At 44.4% G+C, this 20,289-nt stretch overlaps 1 protein-coding gene across 1 annotated transcript in view; it reads right to left on the bottom strand.

The window, feature by feature from the left end:
- The window catches only part of LOC139397474 (protein kinase C zeta type-like), a gene marked incomplete at both ends in the record, with an annotated part of 42,330 nt that extends 22,351 nt beyond the window's left edge, over window positions 1-19,979 (bottom strand). Inside the window, 4 exons of the mRNA XM_071144173.1 lie at window positions 12,003-12,197; window positions 13,921-13,973; window positions 17,394-17,484; window positions 19,848-19,979. Coding sequence (XP_071000274.1) covers window positions 12,003-12,197; window positions 13,921-13,973; window positions 17,394-17,484; window positions 19,848-19,979 — 471 coding nt within the window. The remainder of the gene's footprint in view (window positions 1-12,002; window positions 12,198-13,920; window positions 13,974-17,393; window positions 17,485-19,847) is intronic.
- Window positions 19,980-20,289: the final 310 nt, after the last annotated feature.

Raw genomic sequence — 20,289 nt, 5'->3', positions numbered from 1 at the left:
TTCTACTTAATGGATTTCTACTGTCCTGGTACGGTGCATTTGGAAAGTATTCAGACCCCTTGACTTTCCAAATTTTGTTACACTACAGCCTTATTCTGAAATGTATTCAATAGTTTTTCCCCCTCAATCTACACACAATACCCCACAATACCCCATAATTACAAAGCAAAAACTGTTTTTTAGAAAATGTAGCAAATTTAAAAAAATAAGAAACATCACATTTACATAAGTATTCAGACTAAAGTATTCAGAAGTAAGAAATAAGTATTCAGAAGTATTCAGTACTTTGTTGAAGCAACTTTGCCAGTGATTACAGCCTCGATTCTGCTTGGGTATGATGCTACAAGTTTGGCACACCTGTATTTATGGATTTTCTCCCATAATTCTCCGCAGATCCTCTCATGCTCTGTCAGGTTGGATAAGGAGTGTCGCTGCACAGCTATTTTCAGGTCTCGGAGATGTTCCATCTGGTTCAAGTCCAGGCTCCAGCTGGGCCCCTCAAGGATATTCAGAGACTTGTCCCGAAGCCACTCTACCATAAAGGTCTGACTGGTGGAGTTCTGCAGAGATGTTTGTCCTTATGGAAGGTTCTCCCATCTCCACAGAGGAACTCTGGAGCTCTGTCAGAGTTACCATTGGGTTTTTGGTCACCTCCCTGACCAAGGCCCTTCTCCCCTGATTGCTCATTTTGGCCGGGCGGCCAGATCTAGGAAGAGTCTTGGTGGTTCTACCGTTTAACTTGTTCCATTTAAGAATGATGGAGGCCACTGTGTTCTTGAGGACCTTCAATACAGCAGACATTTTTTTGTACCCTTCCTCAGATCTGTGCCTCGACACAATCCTGTCTCTGAGCTCTACGGACAATTCCTTTGACCTCAAGGTTTGGTTTTTGCTCTGACATGCAGTGTGGGACCTTATATAGACAGGTGTGTGTCTTTCCAAATCATGTCCAATCAATTGAATTTACCACAGGTGGACTCCAATCAAGTTGTAGAAACACCTCAAGGATGATCAATGGAAACAATTTGGAGTCTCATAGCAAAGGGTCTGAATACTTATGTAAATAAGGTATCCGTTTTTTTTAATAAACATTGGCAAAAATATCTAAAAACCTATTTTTGCTTTGTCATTATGGGTATTGTGTGTAGATTGATGAGAATTTGTATTTATTTAATCAATTTTAGAATAAGGCTGTAACGTAACAACATGTTGAAAAGGGAAACAGTTTGAATACACTGTATCAACCCTTAAGTTTAAACTATCTCTTATGAAGGAAAGACTGAGTAAATCGACTGGAACATGGATCCAATTAAGGTAGAAGAAGGTAGTAGACCCTACTGATGACTTCAACTGTCTACTTTCCAATGAATAAAATAGAAGGCATAAAACTCACGAAATGGAACACAGAAATACATGGAAAAAATGGGATGAATAAGTAACTAAAATGCACAGATGAAGGAACGCTACACGCTACGACATTCATTTGCGGTCGTTACTTGATAGTACTACTGGACTACAATCTAACACGGAAAACTAAAGGGGCCCGATCACAAATAGAAACACTAGTTAGAGAAAGGGGCACCTTGTGTTTTCTCTTCCTCTGGCGAATGAAGAAGTAAAAAGAAACACAGGAAACACTAAAACACTGCATAAACAATGAACACCTAGATGACCACACATTGAACACCTAGATGACCACACAATGAACACCTAGATGACCACACAATGAACACCTAGATGACCACACAATGAACACCTAGACGACCACACAATGAACACCTAGACGACCACACAATGAACACCTAGATGACCACACAATGTTAATTCCCTGCAAATCTACACATTTTACCATGGGTCATGGATCATCTTTTGGCAGTTTTACAGATAATTTCCAGCAATTCTACACATTTTTCCATTACTTATGTTAATATGATATCTGAGTGAGAGTGACTACAAAATCAATGGGGTCCCCTGGAGGTCAGAGAGCAATTCATTTGCAAGCCCAGGCCAGTTCCAACAGAGTGTAAGCAGATTACAGAGCCCTGGCTGGAAAAACAACAGATATCTGTCTTCATCCGTGACTTCATAGCGCAATGAAGTCACGGATGAAGACAGATATATGTTGTTTTCCCAGGACATGACCACACATACCTTATACTTCCTCTTCTGAAAGTGTTCGGGTGGGTCTAGTGTTTTTGGTGGGTGGGTCTAGTGTTTGGGTGAGTGGGTCTAGTTTTTTTGGTGTGTCGGTCTAATGTTTGGGTGTGTGGGTCTAGTGTTTGGGTTGGTCTAGTGTTTGGGTGTGTGTGTGTGTAGTGTTTTAGTGGCTGGGTCTAGTGTTTGGGCGGCTGGGTCTAGTGTTTGTTTGGGCGGCTGGGTCTAGTGTTTGTTTGCACAGCTGGGTCTAGTGTTTGAGCGGCTGGGTCTAGTGTTTGTTTGCACAGCTGGGTCTAGTGTTTGAGCGGCTGGGTCTAGTGTTTGTTTGGGCAGCTGGGTCTAGTGTTTGGATGGGTGGGTGGATCTAGTGTTTGGATGGGCGGGTGGGTCTAGTGTTTGGATGGGTGGGTGGATCTAGTGTTTGGATGGGTGGGTGGGTCTAGTGTTTGGATGGGTGGGTGGGTCTAGTGTTTGGGCGGCTGGGTTTAGTGTTTGGATGGGTGGGTGGGGTGGGTGGGTCTAGTGTTTGGGCGGTTGGGTCTAGTGTTTGCTTGGGCAGCTGGGTCTAGTGTTTGTTTGGGTGGCTGGGTCTAGTGTTTGTTTGGGCCGCTGTGTCTAGTGTTTGTTTGGGTGGCTGGGTCTAGTGTTTGTTTGGGCGGCTGGGTCTAGTGTTTGTTTGGGCGGCTGGGTCTAGTGTTTGTTTGGGCGGCTGGGTCTAGTGTTTGTTTGGGCGGCTGGGTCTAGTGTTTGTTTGGGCCGCTGTGTCTAGTGTTTGTTTGGGTGGCTGGGTCTAGTGTTTGTTTGGGCGGCTGGGTCTAGTGTTTGTTTGGGCGGCTGGGTCTAGTGTTTGTTTGGGCGGCTGGGTCTAGTGTTTGTTTGGGACGCTGGGTCTAGTGTTTGGGCGGCTGGGTCTAGTGTTTGTTTGGGCGGCTGGGTCTAGTGTTTGGGCGGCTGGGTCTAGTGTTTGTTTGGGCGGCTGGGTCTAGTGTTTGGGCGGCTGGGTCTAGTGTTTGGGCGGCTGGGTCTAGTGTTTGTTTGGGTGGCTGGGTCTAGTGTTTGGGCGGCTGGGTCTAGTGTTTGTTTGGGTGGCTGGGTCTAGTGTTTGGGCGGCTGGGTCTAGTATTTGTTTGGGCGGTTGGGTCTAGTGTTTGTTTGGGCGGCTGGGTCTAGTGTTTGGATGGGTGGGTGGGTCTAGTGTTTGTTTGGGTGGTTGGGTCTAGTGTTTGTTTGGGCAGCTGGGTCTAGTGTTTGGATGGGTGGGTGGGTCTAGTGTTTGGATGGGCGGGTGGGTCTAGTGTTTGGGTGGGTTGGTCTCTTCACTATCTATCCATCTCTATCACTGTTGTTAACCAACTGCCAATCAACTCATAGAAATACACAAATAACATATACATATTTCACTACTTTAAAATGGAGATAGCCCTCAGTGGTTCTGGCCTTGTTGTCACAGAAGCAATCAATGGCAATCGGTGATCGGCAGTATGCCCTCTTTCTACCTCTATGGATTAATGGAAAGATTGGAGGTGCACCCTCTAGGTTCTATATCTATGATAGCAAGCTGCCTGGCTTTGGCTGGGGGGCGGCCATGTTTCTTTCTTAAAGCTGGGTCTTGGCTGCCTTGAAAGAGACAGGATGCCAAGCCGTGGTGCTGACTAGACTGAACCCAGGCCAGGGACTATCTAGGCTGAACCCAGGCCAGGGACTGACTCCCATGGACTGACTAGGATGAACCTGGGCCAGGGACTGTCTTGGCTGAACCTAGGCCAGGGACTGACTCCCATGGACTGACTAGGCTGAACCTGAGCCAGGGAGTGTCTAGGCTGAACCTGGGCCAGGGAGTGTCTTGGCTGAACCCGGGCCAGAGACTGTCTTGGCTGAACCTGGGCCAGGGACTGTCTTGGCTGAACCCGGGCCAGTGACTGTCTTGGCTGAACCCGGGCCAGGGACTGTCTAGGCTGAACCTGGGCCAGGGACTGTCTAGGCTGAACCTGGGCCAGGGACTGTCTAGGCTGAACCTGGGCCAGTGACTGTCTTGGCTGAACCTGGGCCAGGGACTGTCTTGGCTGAAGCTAGGCCAGGGACTATCTAGGCTGAACCCAGGCAAGGTACTGTCTCCTAAAATACCCTCCCGTTCCTCATCAGGCCCAAAATATGGCCAGCAGTGACCCCTCTGCAGTCAAATGACCAAATTGCCCTCTAGAGGCCTCATGGTTGGAATGTTATTCATATTTTTCCTAATAAACATCATTTAAAAGAAACCACCGAAAAGCTGGTGCTCCTATGTCAAATGGTTTTGTTATATTCAGTCTTCTGTGATGTATATAAAGTGTAATAATGGGATGCAAACTCTAAATGTAATACATTTCAACTCTATATCTGACATGGTACAGATGTCTTCTTTTTTTAAGCCCATAACCAAGTGTGTGAGATGCATACTTTTGTTTCAAAGTAGATTTGTTTAAGACTACCAAGAAACACCCTGTGTGATGCTGATTTAGCACACTGCAGTAAAAGGTTCATATGTAAACACACCCGTCTGTCTGCCTCTGACAACTTTCTGACGTCCCTGAAATTGACATCTGGGCAGGGCTTTGTTTGGCTAAGCCTGGCGCTTTGCTGTTATATTGACAATGGTAGTCAAGGAAGAGTGGTTCTGTTTTTTAAAAGCTGATTGAACTTGAACTCTTTCTGCTGTTGTGGTTTTCTGTTTACACATTCGAAGAGTACTTTACTAAATAAATAAATAATTCTACACCTGTTGTTTACGAAGCATGTGACAAATTATCAAGATCGATAATGAGAGATATATAAAGAGAGCTCTATAATGAGAGATATATAAAGAGAGCTCTATAATGAGAGATATATACAGAGAGCTCTATAATGAGAGATATATACAGAGAGCTCTATAATGAGAGATATATACAGAGAGCTCTATAATGACAGATATATAAAGAGAGCTCTATACTGAGAAATATATAAAGAGAGCTCTACAATGAGAGATATATACAGAGAGCTCTATAATGAGAGATATATACAGAGAGCTCTATAATGAGAGATATATACAGAGAGCTCTATAATGACAGATATATAAAGAGAGCTCTATAATGAGAGATATATACAGAGAGCTCTATAATGACAGATATATAAAGAGAGCTATATACTGAGAAATATATAAAGAGAGCTCTACAATGAGAGATATATACAGAGAGCTATATAATGACAGATATATAAAGAGAGCTATATAATGACAGATATATAAAGATAGCTCTATACTGAGAAATATATAAAGAGAGCTCTAAAATGAGAGATATATACAGAGAGCTCTACAATGAGAGATATATACAGAGAGCTCTATAATGACAGATATATAAAGAGAGCTATATAATGACAGATATATAAAGAGAGCTCTATAATGACAGATATATAAATCACTGGTGTAAAATAGTTGTCTCTGGCCCCCTCCCAGTTAGGGGGAGTGATGAGCTCTACAGCAGAGTCTAACAACTCAATCGCTGGTTGAAAAATGTTTTTTTGCCCCTCCCAAAATATAGAATTTGTAGATAATTGGCCCTCTTTCTCGGACTCACCCACAAACAGGACCAAGCCTGGCCTGTTGAGGAGTGACGGACTCCATCCTAGCTGGAGGGATGCTCTCATCTTATCTACGAACATAGACAGGGCTCAAACTCCCCTAGGTCCACAATAAAATAGGGTGCAGGCCAGGCAGCAGGCTGTTAGCCAGCCTGCCAGCATAGTGGAGTCTGTCACTAGCACAGTCAATGTAGTCAGCTCAGCTATCACCATTGAGACCGTGTCTGTGCCTCGACCTAGGTTGGGCAAAACTAAACATGGCGGTGTTAGCCTTAGCAATCTCACTAGGATAAAGACCACCTCCATTCCTGTCATTATTGAAAGAGATCATGATACCTCACATCTCAAAATAGGGCTACTTAATGTTAGATCCCTCACTTCCAAGGCAGTTATAGTCAATTAACTAATCACTGATCATAATCTTGATGTGATTGGCCTCACTGAAACATGGCTTAAGCCTGATTAATTTACTGTGTTAAATGAGGCCTCTCCTCCTGGTTACACTAGTGACCATATCCCCCGCGCATCCCGCAAAGGCGAAGGTGTTGCTAACATTTCTGATAGCAAATTTCAATTTACAAAAAAAACTACATTTTCGTCTTTTGAGCTTCTAGTCATGAACTCTATGAAGCCTTCTCAATCACTTTTTATAGCTACTGTTTACAGGCCTCCTAGGCCATATACAGCGTTCCTCACTGAGTTCCCTGAATTCCTATCGGACCTTGTAGTCATAGCAGATAATATTCAAATTTTTGGTGACTTTAATATTCACATGGAAAAGTCCACAGACCCACTCCAAAAGGCTTTCGGAGCCATCATCGACTCAGTGGGTTTTGTCCAACATGTCTCCGGACCTACTCACTGCCACAGTCTGGACCTAGTTATGTCCCATGGAATAAATGTTGTGGATCTTAATGTTTTTCCTCATAATCCTGGACTATAGGACCACCATTTTATTATGTTTGCAATCCAACAAATAATCGTCTCAGATCCCAACCAAGGAGCATCCAAAGTCGTGCTATAAATTCTCAGACAACCCAAAGATTCCCTGATGCCCTTCCAGACTCCCTCTGCCTACCCAAGGACGTCAGAGGACAAAAATCAGTTAACCACCTAACTGAGGAACTCAATTTAACCTTACGCAATGCCCTAAGTGCAGTTGCACCCCTAAAAACATTTGTCATAAGAAACTAGCTCCCTGGTACACAGAAAATACCCGAGCTCTGAAGCAAGCTTCCAGAAAATTGAAACGGAAATGGCGGCACACCAAACTGGAAGTCTTCAGACTAGCTTGGAAAGACAGTACCGTGCAGTATCGAAGAGCCCTCACTGCTGCTCGATCATACTATTTTTCTAACTTAATTGAGGAAAATAAGAACAATCCAAAATGTATATTTGATACTGTCGCAAAGCTAACTAAAAAGCAGCATTCCCCAAGAGAGGATGGCTTTCACTTCAGCAGTAATAAATTCATGAACTTCTTTGAGGAAAAGATCATGATCATTAGAAAGCAAATTACGGGGCAAATTAATTCCTCTTTAAATCTGCGTATTCCTCCAAAGCTCAGTTGTCCTTAGTCTGCACAACTCTGCCAAAAACTAGGATCAAGGGAGACACTGAAGAGTTTTAGTACTATATCTCTTGACACAATGATGAAAATAATCATGGCCTCTAAACCTTCAAGCTGCATACTGGACCCTATTCCAAATAAACTACTGAAAGAGCTGCTTGGCCCTCCTATGTTGAACATAATGAACGGCTCTCTATCCACCGGATGTGTACCAAACTCACTAAAAGTGGCAGTAATAAAGCCTCTCTTGAAAAAGCCAAACCTTGACCCAGAAAATATAATAAACTATCGGCCTATATTGAATCTTCCATTCCTCTCAATTTTTTTTGAAAAAGCTGTTGCGCAGCAACTCACTGCCTTCCTGAAGAAAAACAATATATACGAAATGCTTCAGTCTGGTTTTAGACCCCATCATCGCACTGAGACTGCACTTGTGAAGGTGGTAAATTACCTTTTAATGGCGTCAGACCGAGGCTCTGCATCTGTCCTCATGCTCCTAGACCATAGAGCTGCTTTTGACACCATCAATCACCACATTCTTTTGGAGAGATTGGAAACCCAAATTGGTCTACACTGACAAGTTCTGGCCTGGTTTAGATCTTATCTGTCGGAAAGATATCAGTTTGTCTCTGTGGATGGTATGTCCTCTGACAAATCAACTGTAAATTTCGGTGTTCCTCAAGGTTCCGTTTTAGGACCACTGTTGTTTTCACTATATATTTTACCTCTTGGGGATGTCATTCATACCTTGAAACTCAGTGCCTCTTTGCTTGACAAAATGGGAAAATCAAAAGAAATCAGCCAAGACCTCAGAAAAAAATTGTAGACCTCCAGAAGTCTGGTTCATCCTTGGGAGCAATTTCCAAACACCTGAAGGTACCATGTTCATCTGTACAAACAATAGTATGCAAGTATAAACACCATGGGACCACACAGCCGTCATACTGCTCAGGAAGGAGACGCGTTCTGTCTCTTAGAGATGAATGTAGTTTAGTGCGAAAAGTGCAAATCATTCCCAGAACAACAGCAATGGACCTTGTGAAGATGCTGGAGGAAACAGGTACAAAAGTATCTATATCCACAGTAAAATTAGTCCTATATCGACATAACATGAAAGGCACCTCAGCAAGGAAGAAGCCACTGCTCCAAAACCGCTATAAAAAAGGCAGACTACGGCTGGCTGCAACTGCACATGTGGACAAAGATCGTACTTTTGGAGAAACGTCCTCTGGTCTGATGAAACAAAAATAAAACTGTTTGGCTATAACGACTATCGTTATGTTTGGAGGAAAAAGGGGGAGGCTTCCAAGCCGAAGAACACCATCCCAACCGTGAAGCACGGGGGTGGCAGCATCATGTTGTGGGGATGCTTTGCTGCAGGAGGGAATGGTGCACTTCACAAAATAGATGGCATCATGAGGAAAGACAATTATGTGGATATATTGAAGCAACATCTCAAGACATCAGTCTTGTTAAAGCTTGGTCGCAAATGGGTCTTCCAAATGGACAATGACCCCAAGCATACTTCCAAGTTATGGCAAAATGGCCTAAGGACAACAAAGTCAAGGTATTGGAGTGGCCATCACAGAGCGAGCTAAATCACTTCTATGCTCGCTTTGAGGCAAGCAACGTTGAGGTATGCATGAGAGCATCAGCTGTTCCGGACGACTGTGTGATCACACTCTCCGTAGCCGACGTGAGTAAGACCTTTAAACAGGTCAACATACACAAGGCTGCGGGGCCAGACGGATTACCAGGACGTGTGCTCCGGGCATGTGCTGACCAACTGGCAGGTGTCTTCACTGACATTTTCAACATGTCCCTGATTGAGTCTGTAATACCAACATGCTTCAAGCAGACCACCATAGTCCCTGTGCCCAAGAACACAAAGGCAACCTGCCTAAATGACTACAGACCCGTAGCACTCACGTCTGTAGCCATGAAGTGCTTTGAAAGGCTGGTAGTGGCTCACATCAACACCATTATCCCAGAAACCCTAGACCCACTCCAATTTGCATACCACCCAAACAGATCCACAGATGAGGCAATCTCTATTGCAATCCACACAGGCCCAGCCAATCACACCTTTCCCACCCGGACAAAAGGAACACCTATGTGAGAATGCTATTCATTGACTACAGCTCAGCGTTCAACACCACAGTACCCTCAAAGCTCATTACTAATCTAAGGAACCTGGGACTAAACACCTCCCTCTGCAACTGGATCCTGGACTTCCTGACGGGCCGCCCCCAGGTGGTGAGGGTAGGTAGCAACACATCTGCCACGCTGATCCTCAACACTGGAGCTCCCCAGGGGTGCGTGCTCAGTCCCCTCCTGTACTCCCTGTTCACCCATGACTGCATGGCCAGGCACGAATCCAACACCATCATTAAGTTGGCAGACGACACAACATTGGTAGGACTGATCACCGACTAGACAGCCTATAGGGAGGAGGTCAGAGACCTGGCGTTGGTGCCAGAATAACAACGTGTCCCTCAACGTAACGAAGACTAAGGAGATGATTGTGGACTATAGGAAAAAGGAGCACCAAGCACGCCCCCATTCTCATCGACGGGGCTGTAGTGGAGCAGGTTGAGAGATTCAAGTTCCTTGGTGTCCACATCAATAACAAACTAGATTGGTCCAAACACACCAAGACAGTCGTGAAGAGGGCACGACAAGCCTATTCCCCCTCAGGAAACTAAAAAGCTTTGGCATGGGTCCTGAGATCCTCAAAAGGTTCTACAGCTGCAACATCGAGAGCATCCTGACCAGTTGCACCACTGCCTGGTATGGCAATTGCTCGGCCTCCAACCGCAAGGCACTTCAGAGGGTAGTGCGTACGACCCAGTACATCACTGGGGCAAAGCTGCCTGCCATCCAGAACCTCTACACCAGGCGGTGTCAGAGGAAGGCCCGGACTATTTACATTGTGTGTGTGTCCCAACCCCTCTTTTACGCTGCTGCTACTCTCTGTTTATCTTAAATGAATAGTCACTTTAAATATACATTCATGTACATACTACCTCAATTGGGCCCCGACCAACCAGTGCTCCAGCACATTGGCTAACCGGGCTATCTGCACTGTGTCCCACCACCCACCAACCCCTCTTTTACGCTGCTGCTACTCTCTGTTCATCATATATGCATAGTCACTTTAACCATATCTACATGTACATACTACCTCAATCAGCCTGACTAACCGGTGTCTGTATATAGCCTTGGTACTGTTATTTTAAATGTATTTTTACTGTTGTTTTATTTCTTTACTTACCTACACACACACACACACACACACACACACACACACACACACACACACACACACACACACACACACACACACACACACACACACATACACACACACACACACACACACACACACACACATACATACCTTTATTTCACACCATTGGTGAGAGCCTGTAAGTAAGCATTTCACTGTAAGGTCTACATCTGTTGTATTCGGAGCATGTGAAAAACTTTGATTTGATTTGAAAGCCCTGACCTCATCCTATAGAAAATGTGTGAACAGAACTGAAAAAGCATGTGTGAGCAAGGAGGCCTACAAACCTGACTCAGTTATACCAGCTCTGTCAGGAGGAATGGGCCAAAATTGACCCAATTTATTGTGGGAAGCTTGTGGAAGGCTACCTGAAACGTTTGACCCAAGTTAAACAATTTAAAGGCAATACTACCAAATACTAATTGAGTGCATGTAAACTTCTGACCCACTGGGAATGTGATGAAATAAATAAAAGCTGAAATAAATCTTTCACATTCTTAAAATAAAGTGGTGATCTTAACTGAATTAAAACAGGGAATTTTTACTAGGATTAGTTATCAGGAATTGTGAAAAACTGAGTTTAAATTTATTTGTCTAAGGTGTATGTAAACTTCCGACTTTAACTGTATGTATAATAGTAATACCATAGCACCACCTAGAGGTGGAAACTAGAATATCTCTCAATAATTCTTCAAACTCATCATCCTCAGTTTTTTAAAATCTTCCCTTCTCTTCTCCTTACTTATTTTACTGCCTCAGTTCTTCTCTCTTGACTGTACTTCTTTAAATCAATTTGACTCATAGTTTTCCTCGTTAAGGCCAATTTACGTTACAATAACTTCTTCCTGTCTTTGTTACCATTCCTTCACGCCACCTCATCTTTTTCCACTTCTCTTTTCCTCCCCCTGAGATCCTCTTTTTTTCTCATTTCATCCCCCGGCTTCTGTGGACTCATTCACTCTTTTTCCTCCCTCTACTCTACTCCTCTTTTCATCTCTGTCCTCCTGCTCCCCCCCTCCCCTCCCTCCCTCCCTCCCTCTACTCTACTCCTCTTTTCATCTCTGTCCTCCTGCTCCCCCCCTCCCCTCCCTCCCTCCCTCCCTCTACTCTACTCCTCTTTTCATCTCTGTCCTCCTGCTCCCTCCCCCCTCCCCCCTCCCTCCCTCCCTCCCTCCCTCCTCTCTCCTCTCCTCTACTCTACTCCTCTTTTCATCTCTGTCCTCCTGCTCCCTCCCTCCCTCCCTCCCTCCCTCCCTCCCTCCCTCCCTCTACTCTACTCCTCCTCTTTTCGTCTCTGTCCTCCTGCTCCCCCCTCCCCTCCCTCCCTCCCTCTACTCTACTCCTCCTCTTTTCGTCTCGGTCCTCCTGCCCCTCCCTCCCTCTCCTGCCTCTCACCTCGTCGTCGTGCACCAGTTCCTTCTTGACCACCTTCATGGCGTAAATCTGTTCATTCTTCTTGAGTCGCACCAGCAGCACCTTGGCGTAGCTGCCGCGGCCGATCACCCGGATCAGGTCAAAGTCCCCCAGGCCCAGCGCCATCTCCTGGGAGATCTTGATACCGTCGATCCTGCCCACCACCTCTTTGATGTCCTGAAGGGGCGGTTTGGATGGGAAATACATGTTAGAAAAGACCCAGATACCAGCACACTGTTGAATGCCCCTGTTGTTTATTAAAACCTTATGGTTATAGACAGAGCTGGAATCATGGACAAGTAGATATGATACTAACATGTAAGAACCTGTGTGACATTTTTGTGTGATAAAATATACTGAACAAAAATATAAACGCAACACGCAACAAATTCAAAGATTTTACTGAGTTACAGTTCATGAGTGGCTCCCCACTCACTGGGGAGCCAGGCCCAGCCACTGGGGAGCCAGGCCCACTCACTGGGGAGCCAGGCCCACTCACTGGGGAGCCAGGCCCACCCACTGGGGAGCCAGGCCCACTCACTGGGGAGCCAGGCCCACCCACTGGGGAGCCAGGCCCACCCACTGGGGAGCCAGGCCCAGCCACTGGGGAGCCAGGCCCACTCACTGGGGAGCCAGGCCCACTCACTGGGGAGCCAGGCCCACCCACTGGGGAGCCAGGCCCACTCACTGGGGAGCCAGGCCCACCCACTGGGGAGCCAGGCCCAGCCACTGGGGAGCCAGGCCCACTCACTGGGGAGCCAGGCCCACTCACTGGGGAGCCAGGCCCACCCACTGGGGAGCCAGGCCCAGCCACTGGGGAGCCAGGCACAGCCACTGGGGAGCCAGGCCCAGCCACTGGGGAGCCAGGCACAGCCACTGGGGAGCCAGGCACAGCCACTGGGGAGCCAGGCACAGCCACTGGGGAGCCAGGCACAGCCACTGGGGAGCAGGCCCAGCCACTGGGGAGCCAGGCACAGCCACTGGGGAGCCAGGCCCAGCCACTGGGGAGCCAGGCACAGCCACTGGGGAGCCAGGCACAGCCACTGGGGAGCAGGCCCAGCCACTGGGGAGCCAGGCCCAGCCACTGGGGAGCAGGCCCACCCACTGGGGAGCCAGGCCCAGCCACTGGGGAGCAGGCACAGCCACTGGGGAGCAGGCCCAGCCACTGGGGAGCCAGGCCCAGCCAATCATAATTAGTTTTTCCCCACAAAAGGGCTTCATTACAGACAGAAATATTCCTGTTTCATCAACTGTCCAGGGGCTGGTCTCAGACGATCCCACAGGTGAAGAAGCCGGATGTGGAGGTCCTGGGCTGGCGTGGTTACACGTGGTCTACAGTTGTAAGGCCGGTTTGACGTAATGCCAAATTCTCTAAAACGACGTTGGAGGTGGCTTATGGTAGAGAAATTAACATTCAATTCTCTGGCAACAACTCTAGTGGACATTCCTGCAGTCAGCATGCCAATGGCACGCTCCCTAAAAACTTGCGACATCTGTGCACAATTTAGAGTGGCCTTTCATTGTTCCCAGCATAAGGTGCACCTGTGTAATGATCATGCTGATTAATCAGCTTCTTAATATGCCAAACCAGTCAGGTGGATGGAATATCTTGGCAAAGGAGAAATGCTTATTAACTGGGATGTAAACTCATTTGTGCCCAAAGTTGAGAGAAATAATATGTTTGTGCGAATGGAACATTTCTGGGATCTTCTATTTCAGCTTATGAAACTTGGGACCAACACTTTACATGTTGCGTTTATATTTTTGTTGAGTGTAGTATGGGCTGTTCTGTGTTCTAGAAACAGAATAGAATGTTTCACATTCTAGAATACCAGAACAATCCTCGTCATAAACGAATGCATGACTGACTTATTTACTTTGTGTGTCTAAATGAACTCACCTTCGAGTCCTCTTCCACTTTGTCCACTTTGCGACTGTGTGGTAGGAAAGTTACTGAAGAGAGAGAACAACTTGTTACCTGAGTTGTGATGGAAAGTTCTACCCAGTGAAGACTGGGCATTAAAAACTGATATTTAGTCTAAAGCCATCTCCATTTAAATAATATACAGTATAATATGATATATAGCAGACGCTTTTATCCAAAGGCACTTATAGTCATGAGTGCATTCACAGAGGACCATGCTCTACCAACTGAGCTACAGAGGACCATGCTCTACCAACTGAGCTACAGAGGACCATGCTTTACCAACTGAGCTACAGAGGACCAAATAGGATTCTCCTCAAGAATCCATGGCTCCATCTCAATTAATCTTTTCGTGATTCCTTGCATCCTATCTTCTCGCCTCAACCGTATTGAAAGGAAAAGGTAGAAAATAATTTTGAGAAGGAGACAAGCAGAGAGGATTTGAGAAAATACTAATTGAGAAAGAGTCCATGTGAGAATCTTAATTGCATTGCCTTGATTCCTTGTGTCCTCTCTCCTCGCCTCCTTCTCAAAACCCATTGGATGAGAAGATCAGAGAGAGGGCACGAGGAATCAAGGAAATGCAACAGAATCTCCGATAATCAAGGGAGAATTGTGGGAGATGTAGTTCACCTTTGTGGCCAGCAGAGGGCATCATTCTCTTCAGAGTGAGTTGCAGCTTCTTCCTGCCTCTGCCCAAGTAGGTCAGCCCACTGGTGAGTACTGCTACTATACTGGACTATACTGTCCTGATAATATACTGTACTGGACTATACTGACCTGTTAATATACTGTGCTGGACTATACTATACTGGACTATACTGTTATTTACTGAACTGGACTACACTGTACTGGACTGTACTGTACTGGACAATACTGAACTATACTATACTGGACTATACTGTAATGTACTATACTGGCCTATACTGGACTATGCTATACTGGACTATACTATACTGGCCTATACTTGACTGTTAATACACTGTACCGGACTATACTATACTGGACTATACTGGACTGTTAATATACTATACTGGACTATACTATACTGGACTATACTATACTGGACTGTACTGGACTATACTATACTGGACTATACTGGACTATGCTATACTGGACTATACTGTTCTGGACTATACTGAACTGGACTATACTGTACTGGACTATACTGTACTGGACTATACTGAACTGGACTATACTGGACTATACTGTACTGGACTATACTGAACTGGACTATACTGGACTGTACTGTATTGGACTATACTGGACTATACTATACTGGACTGTAATGTACTGGACTATACTGGACTGGACTATACTGTACTGGACTATACTGTACTGGACTATACTGAACTGCACTATACTGGACTATACTGTACTGGACTATACTGAACTGGACTATACTGGACTGTACTGTACTGGACTATACTGGACTATACTATACTGGACTGTAATGTACTGGACTATACTGGACTATACTGAACTGGACTATACTGAACTGGACTATACTGTACTGGACTATACTGAACTGGACTATACTGTACTGGACTATACTGAACTGGACTATACTGTACTGGACTATACTGTACTGGACTATACTGAACTGGACTATACTGGACTGGACTATACTGGACTGTACTGTACTGGACTATACTGAACTGGACTATACTATACTGGACTATACTGTACTGGACTATACTGAACTGGACTATACTGTACTGGACTATACAGTACTGGACTATACTGAACTGGACTATACTGGACTGTACTGTACTGGACTATACTATACTGGACTATACTGTACTGGACTATACTGAACTGGACTATACTGTACTGGACTATACTGTACTGGACTATACTGAACTGGACTATACTGGACTATACTATACTGGACTATACTGGACTATGCTATACTGGACTATACTGTACTGGACTATAATGTACTGTAATGTACTGTCCTCGGCTATACTGAACTGTTAATATACTGTGATGGACTATACTATACTGTACTGGACTATACTGTACTGTACTGGAATATACTGTACTGTTAATATACTGTACTGGACTACACTGAACTATACTATACTGTAATTTACTGTACTGGTCTATACTATACTGTTAATATACTGTGCTGGACTATACTATACTATACTGTACTGGACTATACTGGACTGTACTGGACTATACTGTACTGTTAATATACTGTGCTGGACTCTACTATACTATACTGTACTGGACTATACTGGACTGTACTGGACTATACTGTACTGTTAATATACTGTACTGGACTATACTGTACTGTACTGGAATATACTGTACTGTTAATATACTGTACTGGACTACACTGAACTATACTATACTGTAATTTACTGTACTGGTCTATACTATACTGTTAATATACTGTGCTGGACTATACTATACTATACTGTACTGGACTATACTGGACTGTACTGGACTATACTGTACTGTTAATATACTGTGCTGGACTATACTGTAATATACTGTACTGGACTATACTATACTGTACTGGACTATACTGTACTGTTAATGTACTGTGCTGGACTATACTATACTATACTATACTGTACTGGACTATACTGTACTGTTAATATACTGTACTGGACTATACTATACTGTACTGGAATATACTATACTGTACTGCTAATATACTGTGCTGGACTATACTGTAATATACTGTACTGGACTATACTATACTGTACTGGACTATACTGGACTGGACTATACTATACTGTACTGGACTATACTATACTGGACTATACAATACTGTACTGGACTATACTGTACTGGACTATACTGTACTGGACTATACTGTAATTTACTGTACTGGATCAATTTATAACATTTTTAACATGAGTTTTTCTGGATTTCTTTGTTGTTATTCTGTCTCTCACTGTTCAAATAAACCTACCATTAAAATTATAGACTGATCATTTCTTTGTGGGAAATGATTTCCCACAATTATAGACTGATGATTTCAGTGGGCAAACGTACAAAATCAGCAGGGGATCAAATACTTTTTTCCCTCACTGTATTTGTAATATTACATAGTAGTGCATAGAAACGAAGCTTTGGGACCAGTCTGTAAACAACAATGGCATGCTGATTCAAACATGCTCTTATCTCGCTGTGTGGGAGGAGTCTTTTTCATTTTTTTTTATTTTTATAAACCTGGAAATCTAGTTATTGGTTTTGATTTAATTGTGTCTTTAAAGCCTTTGTAATTAGTATTCACAAAGTGTTTTCAGGGTAGGAGCGCTGCTCTAGGATCAGTTTGACCTTTTCATAATGAATAAAGACAGATTAGCACTCCTACTCTGAGACACTTTTTGAATACAGGCCCAGACTTGATACCAAGACTAAGGCCACAAGGTCTTCTACTTCTCATATATTGTCTATATTGAAAGAAACAATATTTTATAGGAACTGACTTCCATCTGTATCCTCTGTGTGTTCAGGGGGGAGGTCCACCTCTTCATTCTTCTCATCTAAAGGGGGCTCCTGTGATGGCATGACTGGATCCTGCCAAGAGAAGACAGGCAAATAGCTGCATGTGGTTTGAGGCTGCTTACATAGCATCCTGACTATGTCCTTGGAGACACTGGGAAGAGGCTTCGGTTTTTAGAGGTTTTCCATTGATAGACATCTTAGGCACATGGTGGTATCTTTTCAACATATTAAAGAACACAGAAGTTGAGAAGTCTGGATATTTCTCGCAACAATGCACTTATATTAATAATTGTATGCGATTCTAACCATGGAGGCATTGGCTTTTCAAAGGGGATCAAAGTGTTTGTTGATAGAGCATTGTCTGATTGCAGCCTATTAGTACATCCTGACTATTGACCTGGGTTTTTGGCACCAGGTTTGTTGTAGTCCAGCCCTGGATTCCAGGCCTCGCTCACATTGTTCTGATTGGCTGTCAGTAGATGTAGATTTTGCTAAAACAACCACCCCTTCCATACCTCTTCAGAAGTGCAGAGTAAGCTAATTTACAGTGTTAGCATTGCTAAGAAACGCTATTTTTGAAAATGTATATTTAGGAAATTGTTTTTATTTTGATATCATTTGGCTGAAATGACATTTCCCCACGTGGGCACCAGTGAAATGTTTTGGCTTTCAGTTTCGATTATCCGCCTCTGTTTGAATGTGCCTATTCCTATTGTTGGGAGGGGCAAATGGCTTGGATACCCATTTTTAAATTTACATATTAGTCATTTAGCAGACGCTCTCACCCAGAGCGATTTACAGTTAGTGCAATCCTCTTAAGATGGGCGGGATGGCAGTTCCTCTTGCTCGTAGGCAAGTACAATGGTCTTGTAGTGGATGCGAGCTTCGTGGAGTGTGCGGAGAAGTGGGCTGACATGGAAGAACTTGGGAAGGTTGAGTTCTGGATAAGTTGCAGGGGTTTGATGGCACAATTGGGGAGCCCAGCAAACAGCGAGTTACAGTTGTCCAGATGTTATAAGCATGAACCTGCAGGAACGAGTCACTTCTTTGATGTTCGCAGAGAACGACAGGGTGTAGTCCAGGGTTACGTCAAGGTTCTTTGCACTTTGGGAGGGGGACACTGTAGAGTTGTCAACCGTGATGGAGAGGTCTTTGAGCAGGCAGGCAGGCCTTCCACGTGAGGAAGAGCAGCTCCGCCCGGTCGAGGTTGAGCTTGAGGTAGTGGGCCGACATCCAAGCTGAGATATCTGCCAGGCATGCAGAGATGTGTGTCGCCACCTGGGTGTTAGAAGGGGGGAAGGAGAAAAGTAGTTGAGTGTCATCCGAATAGCAATGATAGGAGAGACCATGTGAGAATATGTCGGAGCCGAGTGACTTAGTGTATTGAGAGAAGAGGGCCTAGAACCGAGCCCTGGGGGACACCAGTCACAAGAGTATGTGGTGCAGACACAGAACCCTCCACCTTCTTTTAGCTTGTCTCTGACAAGAACGTCAACAGGCTTTCATACCGAAGGTGAGGTGAAAACCTGGTAGAGGCTTGCTCTAATCGTAATGCTTCTTTCTGCATGTTAGCAGTCTGTCACTAGAGATCAACCTCGTGATGTTTCAGTATACGCTATACACTACAGTGTGGATGTGTCCCAAATGGCACACTATTCCCGATGGGGCCCTGGTCAAAAGCAGTGCACTAAATAGGGAATAGGGTGGCATTTGAGATGCAGATTATATATATTTGCAGTGGATTTGAAACTTGCCCATAGCATGTTGGCTGGAGTACATTGCCAACTATTTCTCATGAAATGACAGACCAGTATCTTGCTTTGTTGGCTAAGGTAGTTGGCTTTGAGTTATATACAGTATGTGTCGTGCAGAAGATTGCAAGTTTGATCCCCGCTCGGGGCAGAACAGCATTCACTATGTTACAAATACACATTAGAACATCAATAGCAATGTTTAATTCAGACTTTTGAATAATTCACAGTTTGTTTTGTTATCTGAATTCATTGATAACCTTGATCTTTTACTATAAACAAGTTGCATTGTTCAAATGCAAAACTTGGTTTCAACCTAAAGCAGATAAATATTACTAATTCGCCCTCCCAACTCATTAATTCAGACGTTCACTTAAGTTTATGAAGTATCTATGAAGTGCTTATGAAGACTGCAAATGCTCTAAAAAGCCTTTATAAGCTCAACATATACCTTTTGCACTGCAGTTTGTGAAGTGTCTATGTAGTGCTTATGAAGACTTTATGAATGCTTTATAAATAGTAAGTTCTTCCGAAGCTTTGACATGACAGATTGGCCAGAGTACTCACCACAGAACTAGAATGAGATTCTATTTCTATGGTACTCACCACAGAACTAGAATGAGATTCTATTTCTATGGTACTCACCACAGAACTAGAATGAGATTATATTTCTATGGTACTCACCATATGCCTTTGGCAGGTCAGAGGGACGAGTTTGTGACAGCGCTTATGGACCAGCAGTTTGCAGTTGATACACTTGTAGCCCTGCCTCCCCAGCCCCCATATCCTTTCACTGCAGTGGCCACAGTACGCTTTCTGTTGGGGACAGACAGACGCAGACAGACAGACAGACAGACAGACAGACAGACAGAAAGAAAGATAGACAAAGACAGACACAGACAGACAGAGGGGGAGACAGGGATTGTTACACCATCAGTCTGAGCTGATGACAATGGAATGATACTATCGCAGTCATTGATCAAGAATCAATGGAGGCAAGGCAGACACACATGAAGAAAGTGATCATGATGGAAGAAGGGTGGATTTAAGCCTAGGTGGCATCTTACATCAACTGGGAGCATGCTTGTTTGTAGTCGTCCTTTTAACTAACAGTCACAGCAACTCA

Source organism: Oncorhynchus clarkii, unplaced genomic scaffold, assembly GCF_045791955.1.
Source record: "Oncorhynchus clarkii lewisi isolate Uvic-CL-2024 unplaced genomic scaffold, UVic_Ocla_1.0 unplaced_contig_6643_pilon_pilon, whole genome shotgun sequence".
Classification (NCBI taxonomy): Eukaryota; Metazoa; Chordata; class Actinopteri; order Salmoniformes; family Salmonidae; genus Oncorhynchus; species Oncorhynchus clarkii.
The sequence above is the reverse complement of the archived record's forward strand: the minus strand, read 5'-3'. Positions and strand labels throughout refer to the sequence as shown.